The sequence below is a fragment of the Parus major genome, chromosome 1A (genome assembly GCF_001522545.3).
Source record: "Parus major isolate Abel chromosome 1A, Parus_major1.1, whole genome shotgun sequence".
NCBI classification, from domain to species: domain Eukaryota; kingdom Metazoa; phylum Chordata; class Aves; order Passeriformes; family Paridae; genus Parus; species Parus major.
Window position 1 is genome coordinate 71,351,132 of NC_031773.1, and position 11,762 is coordinate 71,362,893.

General features: G+C 37.6%; 1 protein-coding gene across 1 annotated transcript in view; it reads left to right on the forward strand.

Annotated features, from left to right (window-relative positions):
• LRP5L (LDL receptor related protein 5 like) overlaps positions 1-11,490 on the forward strand; it is a 54,048-nt gene extending 42,558 nt beyond the window's left edge. The window contains exon 3 of the mRNA XM_015626936.3: positions 10,499-11,490. Coding sequence (XP_015482422.1) covers positions 10,499-10,700 — 202 coding nt within the window. The 3' untranslated portion in view covers positions 10,701-11,490. The remainder of the gene's footprint in view (positions 1-10,498) is intronic.
• Positions 11,491-11,762: the final 272 nt, after the last annotated feature.

Here is an 11,762-nt window from a genome sequence, read left to right on the forward strand (position 1 = left end):
ATAAATTTCACTGTAGAGCAAAATGAAAACTAAAAAAACAATTTGCAACATGGGCTATCCACATACAAGCAGAAATGCCTTTTCTTGGATTCTGTTGTCTTAAATCCTGCATAATGTGGGAAGATGGCTGTTCCCCTTCCCCTTTGATGGTGACCACTAGTGGTGGTGTCTCCAATGGGCTGCTCCAAAGGGTAAGTTACAGTGAATGTATGATATTCTTATAAAATTAATTACCCATCATTGTGCTCTGTACCCACAAAATTACTAAACTGACAAATGTAGCAGGCACTGTTTTTTCTTTTGAGCAAGCTGTAACTTGGTGGGTGTAGTTTTTTTCTTTTTCCTTTAAAAGTCTAAAGTGTACAGGACCTATAAGGAGCACAGTAGAAGACACACCGTTAGAACTCCCCTCTTGCTGCCTACTCAAACATGCCTGGTTAGTGCCTGGTCTCCTTCTGTGCTCCTCAATTTCTGCAAGCAGATTTCTCCCACTGGTTCAGGGCAGTAAGATATTTTCCCCCACCTGTGCATATTGGATTTTGCTGTGCTTAATTTTCCCAACTCTTTATTTTCTCTGTGCCTTTTTTTTCTGCATTTTTTTTACAGAAGAGCTGTAATGAGTGAAAACACAGCAACAGACATTACATGAGATTAAGTCACATGCTTAGAGTTGCCATTTTCTATTCCTGCATGGAAAACTTGGGAACATTTTATAGATGAATAAGAGGGATGGCTAGCTTTCTAATATAACACAGCTGTATACTAGAAAGGTTTTCATACCTAACAGAGTCTTTAAAGTACTGAACTGTAAATTCACAATATATTTAGATATAGAAAATATGTTTATTTGGTTTTGAGATGCCTGCTCATTTTTATTGTATTCTTATGCTTATTATGCATGTATTAGCATATAATTTACTTTATGCATAGTCAGTGTTTTGTTTAATATGACAGCTTTGCAAGTTAAATGCAAAAACAATTACACTGTTTTGTTAAAACAGGTGAAAGAGTTTTTGTATAAAATTACTGAATTTACTATCTCCTGCAGGAAAAGCTTTGAACTAGATAGATTTTGTTAAGTTTGCATGGTTTGAAAACAAGATAATTGATTTGACCTATGTGGGCTTCTTTGGTACCATCACTGTTTTGGGGTTTTCTGCACATATCTTCATTTTTTTATCCTGTTGTATCATCAACACATCTTTTTCACCTCTTTGGAGGGATTTGGAGCGGGGTAAGAGCAGAGGAAGGTAGCCAGGAGTAGGTGTATGGAGAGAAGCTTTTGGGCCCTTCTGCATCACCTCTTCGAATTGATGCAGGAGAGAGGTGGAAAAGTGGCAGTCTTGAGTGGCAAAAGCAGCTACAAACAGAAGGGTCACTTTTATAGGTAAAGTAATTATTGGGCAAGAAAGAAACATTTTTTAAATATGCAAAATATTGCTGGCTGCTTCTCTCAGCATCAAAGTCGCACACAAAGAAAACTGGGGGTTTTGCTGATGTTGAAAATCAGATTTTACGTAAGATGGGCAATTTCTAGAGGCCACTTATATATGCAGTAATTCCCCACATTGTTGCTAAGTAAACGTAGACTTCCTCTCACTAAGGTTTTTAGCATATCATGGTATCATTTCTGTAGTATCCGTTTCTTACTTGTCCTCCCAAGAAGCAGCTGAGTCTCAAAACTTGCTCTTTTATCTAATTTAATTGCTCAAAATGTGATCCTTTTTTTTTTCTGCCTGCAGGAGCTGTAAGGAAAACAGGGAAGGACATTTTTCTGTTTGTAAGCAGCCTGTATTTTGTAAAAACCTTTTAACAGCATTTAGTATAATTTTCAAAAATTTTGTGAGCTGTTGGCAAATTATCAGCACTTTTTTCTGCTGAGTAATTCAGGCTTGAAGTGAAAGGTTTAAACTAGAGTGAGTTTTATACTTGAGTGACTGAAAACATACTTGGGTTTTTTCCTTTAGTGTAATATCTGGTGGGTATTTTTTACGTGCCTTGTTAGAAGACGTCTTGTGAATGAGGCCTGTACAAGGGCGAGGATTTGGAATTTTTCCCACTTTTGATGTATCTCTGTGCTGGAAGAAATTTGTATGTAAGTGTATGGTTAATCATGGCTCTTACTCGAAGAGCGTACGAAGGAAGCCTGTAGGGAGAAAAGCTAATGACCTGTGTTTACAGCTGTGTTAATTGATTTTTAACTTCAGAATTCCAGGCTCATAATAGTTGTTGTAGAATGCATAGCCACTTTTTCCATTAAAATTGAGTCCAAGTACTTAATATTTAGCTGTTTACAGTAGAAAAGGAAAAGTAGAAGCATTCTTACTTTATAGCAAAATCTAACCTAGAAAAAGCTTGAGTGAAGTCTCAAACATCTCAGTTATTTTATAATAATGTTTTTAGTATAAAATGGTGTTTGTTCCATCTGAGTATGAAGCCTTTGGCCAGTATTCAAAACACATTTTGTGGACCTTTCTAAATGCTCTGGGCAAACTTAGTTTCTTCTCAATAAAAGCCAAGTCTGCCTAAGTTTGTATCTCCAGAATTAAGTCTCTAACCAAATCTTGTGTAATGTAACCTGTCTCATTATGCATAAATTACAATGTGTCCCTTTATTTCCATCCTTCTTACCCTCTATAGAGAAATCTCTCCTCTTCCTCCCACCCCTTTTTTTGTGGTTTGTTTTGTAATGAATGTCATGTAGCTTTTGGTTAAAAAGAAAGCCATATTTTATGTAATTTTGTGGTGTGAAAAGATTAATTGGTGTGTGCCACTTTCTTACAGGAGAATAAGTGATGTAGTGATTCTGGTAGATGATCAAAGTGGCATCAGGTTGGTTTCTGTATCAACAAACTGATAAATCACAGGGAAAGGAGCCGTACTGAAAATGTACTGAACCTCTAGATGACATGAATTAATTGAATTTTTAAAAAAGCCTTAGGAATGATGGTTGTAAGTAAGAATGATGCATGTAAGTAAGCCTGATTTACATATCAAACAATAGGATGAAAATGATGAAAAGCGAATTAGCAGAGTCCTGAAATTTGATATGGAGAGTACGATTCAGCATGACTTGGCAGAACATTAAACTTCCATGGGGTTTCTTGGAGGAGTCAGGAATCAGGAACATAAATATCATCCAGTTGGTAGCTGTGTACTGAGAGAGGGGTTGAATAACAAGGGGATATTTTACTGATGAAGGCCTTGTAATGATAAAAAAAGAAATATCACAGAGGAAAAGTTGCAAAAAGATCTCATTATACTGAACGTGTTATTCCCCAGTTTTAGCTGATGGTAGACAGGTCATATCTCTGATAGTTTTTTTGACCTAATCTTCTGTTGTTCCTGGCTGTGCCATCCTGCCCTTTTCATGTTTTAGCACAGTACCCACTTGATGTTATGGTGAACTGCATCAGGATATTGATGGGCCCAAATTTAGAGTAAACTTCCATTGCATCAGAGAATAAAGCTGAATTAGTGGGTCTTGGTTAAAATCTTCACATTGTAAGCTGACTCTGCATTAAGGATTGCTGAGATGGTTATAACAGTACATTCTGTTTGCTTGGTGTAGGTGATGTATCTGTGGAGTACCTGGAATGGAGGAATTTATAACTCCAAACCTTGCACAGCAACGGGGTATGCCTAGATTTTTGTTTCTGAGAAACAGCCCAGAATGCCAAATAGCAAATTTGTCTCTCCTGCCCTCATTCACTGAGCAACACAACTAGCATAAATGACAATGCTCTCTTGCCATGGAGAAGTGTTTTTGTTTCTAGGGTTTCAATTTAAGATGCTAGTATAGGGAAAAATCTTTCTCCCCTTCCTACATTCAGGATGTATAGGGAGATATAGAGAATAATTCTCCTGGGTTTTTTTATTGAAATATAAGAAACAAGTTTGGTTATGACTGAGCTGAAAAAGCAAGTAATGAAAAATTATTGTAGCAGCTGACTTGTCTAGTTTCAACCCAAATCTCTTTGAAATTACAGAATTCTAAATCCTTATTTACAAATTAAATATGTGCAGTGCAAGTGTTTATATTATTAGTGCAAGTCTCTGTAAAGAAACAGATTTTTTTCATTTTTCAAAGAAAGTAACTTTTGTCTGGTAAAGATGAAGAACTGTGATCCCACAGTTTTCTCACTGCTTTTCACCACTTGTAGTTTTAATGTGCCTAAATATTCTTTTATATTAGCTTTCATAATCTCGTTCAGTTCACAGGTGCATAGAGATCTGCACCTTTTGGTAGGTTCTTAGAGAACTGTTTGGAAGGTGTCTTTCTCTGTGTATGTGGGCTCCTCTTGGGCAATGCTGGAGGCATTGACACAGCAGACCTCTGTGAGACTTCTCAGCTCGGCAGAGTTACCCAGCACACGTTCCTGGCTCAGCTTCTTTCCTGGCCTCTTGAGAGACTGTCACAGTTGCTGGTTTGTGCTACTTTTGTTTGTGTGTTTGTTTTTTTTTGAAAGTCTGTCAAAACTGCCAGCTGTTTTTCTTTCCTTTATATTCATGTTAAAGCTGAAGAACCAAGGTAGGTTGGAAGGCAAGGAAGTTTCTTTTTCTTTTATTTTGTCCATGTCCTGTTATAGTAACTATGTCTTAGCTTTCTGTTGGGTTACCTGCGATCTGAACTTGGCAGGGTCTGGTGTGTTGTATCTGGAATGGCTCCTGTGCAAGGGGAATGACTCCTGGATGGAGTCTTCCAAAGCACATTTGGATCTTGCTTCTGCCTTGCAGTCAGCAGGGGTCTAGGGATGGTGTTAATTGGTAACAGAGAGGGGAACTTGTATTCCTCTCCTTTTTTTGGGTTTAAACTGGGAAAATAGTTTCAAATACTGTTTTTCAAATGCTGGTAAGTTTTGACATGCTTTATGTCCTGATTGCTCTAGGAGAAACCAAAAAATGGCTTTTCTTTCCTAACTGTGGAAGACATGTCATTAGACCTTTTGTGTCTGGAGATAGAAAAGGTTAATTTACAAGTTCAAGAGATCTTTCCACCTGCTCAATTAAAATTCCACCCTTCTGAGCATTCAGGAAAAAAATAGCTGCTTCTTGTTTTTTAATGAATATCTTTCTGTTTTTCCTGGGGATCTGTGGCCAAAAGGACAATGATATGCATGAGACTGCAGTGCATCAGTGTATAGTTTGACAGCTAAGTCAAACCTTACTTCCTGCAGACCCTTAGAAATGTCTGGGTAAAAATGAAAAACAATCTCTCCACTGTTTTATTGGATTGCCCAGCATTTTCTTTAATCTGGAATACTTGAGAACAGAGGCCATGGTAACTAGCTTGAATATGGAGTTTTTTCTTTTTGGTTATGAAATGAGAATATCATGTATCAATGTCTGTTGATTCCTTATGAAAGACTTGCAGTGGCTTTTCTAAAGCATCATTTTCAGGGTTTATGAATGCCATATACAAATCTCTTTCTAGTTTTATACTTCATTCTTGATGCTGAGACAAAGCATCACCTTTTGATCTCTTTATCGCAGTTTTTCTTAATTCCAAAAGTGGAATGTTTACATTTATCCTTTATTTTAGAGACTGATTCCAAGAAAAGGGAAAGTCTGGTGATGATTTTGTTTCTCCTGCTAGATAAAGTCTGAGTAGGAGAGTAAAACCAGCTCCAAAGTGGAAATCTGCACATTGCCATGATGGTTACAGTTTTGCTTGATTAGTATCCTGCCTAATGTTCAAGGATAAATGCAGACATTTGCATTAAAGTACTATCACCAGGACAGCATCTTCATCTGGAGGGAACCAGTGTAGAGAGTACTGGACAAAATATTTGTACGCCTTAGAAAATCTGTGTCTCAGTAGAGCTTTTCCTGGTGTGTATAGTGTATTTACACATAGAATTTTACACACGATTTTTGCCCACTTGTCAGTCAAATCTTTTAGCATCCCTGACAAGTGAGCTGTGGAGGCTGCAGTGTTTTATCTACAATGACCCCTGTTCCTGCACAGGTTCCTGCTATGTGAGCAGTGATGCCATATTGAGGTGTCCCTGCCACACGTCATTGTGTTCCTGTCATAGCACAGACACCCTGTCCTTTTAATTTGATGCTGAAGGTCTGGGAAGCTGTGAAATAGCTGCGATTCAGTAGCTGAGATCCAAGCACCTGTGGAGTTGTGCTCATTCTCCAGCCTCCCTGAGGTGCAAGGGATGGGGGATGGAGAGTCAGGGTGGGGACAGCTAAAGAGACACAGCTGGGCTCACTGGTGCTTGCTTGTCAAGCATTTTCAGCACATCTGGGTCATTCAGTTGTTTACTAGACACACAGATTGCAGATAGCCTTGCAGAAGAGAAAAATAAAAAAGGCTTTGTTTTCAGTGTAAGAAATCTTGGTTTGGTTTTATCCAGTATACGTAGCAATGCTTAAGGCATGTGGTTCAGAACCAGACATGCCTACCAGAGATGGGAAACTACAGCTCTGTTGGGAACCTGTGGGCTTCTGAACCCAAAATACGGGTAAAAAGTAAAAGATTCATTGTGTTAGGATGCTAACAGTTCCCTGCTTAATTCACACCCATGCCTCACATAGCTGTTCTTAGTATGTGCAAGAGTGGTGTAGAGGCAGCCAAAAAGCTGCAGGTAGGATAATTTGCACAGAAAATTATGTTGACTGCACTGAATATTAACATAAGATATTATTGTAAAGCAGCTCTGAAAATTGCATTCTACTAATCCATTCAATCAATGAATACATGTATTTACAGAGATAAGCTATTGTAAAAGAGTACAGTTCTCAGCTAGCTAAGAACATATTTTCTCTCATGTTTATCTTGATTGTATCCCCAAAGGATATTTCTTCCTCTCTTTTATGAAGAATTATTTCCATATTTAATTTATATGTACATTTTTTGCTTTTCCTGGAGGACTGGAAATATTTTCTGACTTTTGCAGTCAGCTGCAAAATTTGTTATTGAAATACTTTTAGTCCCCTTATTTGAAAATCCATTTTTTGTGTCTTTCTATACTGCTGTGTGCTTCTGGATTGCAGTTTACCTCCCTTTGTGAACTTGTCTCAGAAAGAGTCTCCATTCAGCTACCTGAAGGGTCACTTGATTCAAATTCTCTTTCATAAACTCCTGAGCATTTCTTCTCAAGTCAAGACCTATTTTCAATAACCAAACATACTTACTGCACGTCGTTTTCCTGAACTACTCCAGTGCCTCATGCTTAACTTTGTATTTTTTTGGTATTTTTTGTTAGAGGAGTGCCAGTCCTGTTAGAGCTGGAGCAGGCTGTATTTCACAGGGTCCACTGCAGAACTGATGAGCTCCACAGGGGCTGCTGCAGGCTCTGAAGTTTGGCGGCTCCCTGTAGAGCTCAGACGTTCTCAGTTACTGAACCAAGCATAATTGCTGAGTTGGGACCTTCACTGTGAAGGACCTCACCAAACAATTAGCTGTCCTAATAGGCAGCTGCTTTTGCCACTGAATAACATTCAGGAAAGTCAACTTTTGTGGATCAGAAAGTTGCAAAGCTGATGGGTGCTGGCAATAACTTTGTGTCTCTGCTTACTGTCAGAAATCACTGCTAAATTACGGCATGTAATCTTGGCAAGTGTGAGAGCTTTTTTCTCTGGATGGGGGATATTCTGCCATCATAGTGCCTAGAATTTATGAGCTTTTTGGAAAAAAAGCTGTTACATATTATATTTATTCATCTCACAGAATGAACTGTGACATGCTATTTCATCCTTTTTGTTTGGTCAAGTTTTTGTTTTGCCATGGCAAAACCTTCTATTTGAGGCAAATCTAAACTGCGAAGTTATAACTATACAGTGCATAGTGATTTCTGAGGCCATTTAGGAGGACATTTTTTTGCCTGGATTCACCTTATGCACCAGAATGCAAAACCCAAAAAATGCCAGATTTAGAAGTACAGAAAAACAGTTTGTAGGAAAAAACTATCAAAACTCTTTCTCTGTTTGTTTGTAATTTTTGATGATGGGTAACATTTAAGAAAAACCAACATTCTGAGCCACAGTCAAACGAAACACTGACTGGTTTTTTTTAATTTTTTTTTTTAAGTCTAAGAACCTTCCTCTCTTCCATAAGTGTATGTCAAACACTTGATGTTCCTTAACTCTTTGGAGGTGGGCATAGCTCTGTAATATTGAAAGTTACAAGTGCATATAAAAAGAAATACGCTTTGTTGTTGTTTTTTTCCTTCTTCTTTTAGATATTTATAACAGCTCACAACCATTTCCAGAGTCAGTTGGTAAAATGAAAATCTAGATTTCTGAATTTTAATTGTATTTCAAGCTATAACTAGATGATTTAGCACAATACATTACTTTTCTCTTAATATTTTGCTCTATCTCATGGGCTTTGGTGGTGGTTTGTTGTTGTTTGGTTTTTTTTTTACTTGAAATAACTAATGTGTTTGAAGAGGATGGGTAAGAGGGACAATGGCCCTTACCTTGTCTGCAAAGCAGATGCATGTCTGTCATCAGCTGGAGCATGGCTAGTTCCAAAGATTTTTAATGGAGACATTAAAACCCATAGGCTTTCAAGCAAGGTGGAGAAAAACAAACATGATAGTGAAAAAACCTCAAACTGTAGAAGAAAGTGCACAGAGGCTGCTGGAGCTGATTGGAAATATTACTGAATCTTAAAGCCAGATCTCTTTGACAAATGAAATAGGACTGGTTTTGTGAAGTCTGGGGAGCCTATTCCTTCTTACCAAACTACGCCTCCCTATTTTTGCTTGAGTAATTGCAAGAGAGGTGAGAGCGAGTCAGGGAAGAATATGAGGCTGTACAGCAATTAATGAGCTGTTTCAGCCCAAAAAAATCAGTCCAACAGGCTGATCAGGGCCTTGGAAGCTATTAACCTTGATTTGAAAGTCTTAAGACTTGACAGGTGGGGCAAAGCAGGGCTGTCTTAAAGAAGTTTAAAAGTTCATCTTTTTCTCTCTTCTTTCTCATATGCTCACTGGTGAAATGCTGCCTGACTTTTTTTAACGTTTATTTTTTCAATTGTGATTTCTTATTGCATAGCTTGACCAGGTGCATTGCTACTGTGCTACCTATCTGCAAATTATTTGCAGTTTGTCCTTCTTCCTGATGAGAAACCAGATTATCTTAGGCACTTGTTTATGGCTACAGAAATCTCACGTGTTCTTTCAGATAATTTTGTGTTAAGAGAAACATGTTGCTCCATGAAGAATGACTTACTTGGAATCAGATAGGACAATATTTGTGTTGATCAGCTGCATTTCTGTCCACAGATACTGCTGCACATTAAAACAAACATGCTGTGGACATGAATTAAGGGGGAAGATATGACATGGACATATCTTTAAAATAATAATAATATTTTTTTATAAAAAAAAAGGAATAAAAATAATAAATAGTTGCCAAGAATAACTTCATCTGCAAGTGCTTCTTAAATGTGCTGCACATTTGTTTTCCTTTAGAGGATGGGTGGGTAGGCCTCTTCACATGTGGGTACCATATACTGACCTGTTGTTGTTGTGTGACGATCTGATTTAGATTAAAGGCTTCAGGTCTTTCCTAATCTGGATTGTTTTGACTGACCCAGGCTAGGGAGCACAGATACAGAGGTAGTGCTTGCAGATGTCATGAGGTAATGAGAAGCAATTTAGGACAGTAGTCTGTTCCAGCTGCAACAACAAAACAGCAAGCACCATGGACACGGTTTGGCTGATCTGTTTATATTCTATGTTACTTCAGTTTAGTTATGCATTTTGTCAACAACCCACAAAAATAAATCCATTTTCTACCGCCTGCAGAAAAAGGACAAATATTCTTACCCCTTGTTAGTCTTTAGCCAAAATAAAGTGGTTTCCCTGGATTTGCCTCAATCTTAAATGCAACTGAGTAGCTTTCCTCTTTCTACTACTTGTTCAATAATGTTTAAAAATTGATTTATGTTGCATGTTTTAAAACTTGCTTGTCCAGTCTTGAAAGATTTTACAGAGTGTTTTTCTCAGTTACTGGATGCAAGCTGTGCTTCTGAATGTGTTGACTTAGCTGCATGTCTCAGAATTTCTCTGGAAATAAAAGGACATCAAAACCACTTCACTGCATCACATGCAGCTGTGTCTGCTATAAATCTGCACACCTTCTTCTGTGCCCCCCTAAATTCTGACACATATTAGAGAAACTGTTGTACTTTTATGACAGTTTGTAATATCTGTCTTTGCTGTTTAATGATGAATTTTTATATGGTTGTCAAGATCTGTTGGATATCTCCAACTTTCTCACTTGACCCAAGGAAAGAAAGAAACATATGGAAGTATAACCTGATATAGTATTGTGGGTTTGTCTTAAGTTGTTTTTCTTCAGCTTTTTGTAAAGTAACTGCTTTGTTTCACCAGGTATGTGCCCCTTACACAGTAAGAGCAGAGGTCTACAGACGTTGTCTCTGCAGAACAGAGAGTGCCTTTGTCTTTATTGAAAATTGTAGATTTATACATGATTGCTTTCTTTTTTTGTCTTTTCTCTTTTCAAATAATTGTAGGTTCATGTACTGGACAGACTGGGGAGAAGTGCCAAAGATAGAGCGAGCTGGGATGGATGGTTCAAGCCGTTCCATTATCGTTAACACAGACATATATTGGCCAAATGGACTGACACTGGATTATGAGGAACAGAAACTCTATTGGGCAGATGCTAAACTAAATTTCATCCACAAATCAAATTTGGATGGAAGTCATAGGTAAGAAGGTTTTGTTTTATGTGTAATGTGGGGATTTTCTTAAAAGATGCTGCCTAAGCAGTATGATAATCTCTGTTGTGTCAAATTGTCATGTTAGCACTAGCAAAATTTTAAGCAAACCAGTGCTGTCAGAAACTTTTATCCTTCACCATTCTCACCTTTCCAGCACTATGAAGTGAAATATGTGCTTCTCTTCAGGCTATCCTGTAACCGTTTCAATGACTTTTCTCAGAACCACTTCCATAAAGAAATCCTCGAATACGGTTCTTAATTGTGTAAGACTATATAGCAAAATTGTCTCTTTTCAGTAGGTCTTCTGTGCAGTGTTTCAGAAATGCAGAAGATATGAGAAAATGGATCATCATATATTAGCATTTTGGTTTCACTAATCCTAGGGGCTGGGAAATCAGTGGAAAACAGTCCTTACAGGAGACCTATGTTAAAATGACTGTTTTCCTTGAACAGTTTTATAGCAATGAAGGGATTCTTTTTGATCCAGTCACGGCTACTTCTTAATTAAGGGTATAACTGGTACTTTGTGTATATATATTTATCTCTAATTTGGGCAATGACTCTCTTCATTTGATAAGCTTTGACAAGTACTGCTTGCACACACAAATAAATCACAGTTAGCTTGTGCCCAAGGTGTCATATGAAGAGATGATTTTTTGTGGGGTTGCTCTTTGCAAATTTTTGTGATGTTTCTGCTAGTTTAGTTGGGCATGAAATAGCCTTTCTTATGCTCTTTGTTCTCTTAGGCTCTTGGCCTAAAATGTTTTCACCATTTTTTGTTTAAAAATTAACATTTTTTCACCAAAAATGTTAATTTGACATAAATAAATGAATTCTATTGATAAGATCATTGTTTTGTTGACTAGCAAGTAGGACCACATGCAACATGCATGAAACATGGCCACTGTTCCCTGTGATATTTATTTCGAACTCCACAATGTCTTTGTAATGCTGGTTTGAAAGGTTACATCGCTTTCCTCCTAAGTTCTGCCTTTTAAGTGATCACAAGTTCATGAAGAATGTTTGTAATGGTGTTTCTTCCTGGAAGGTACCT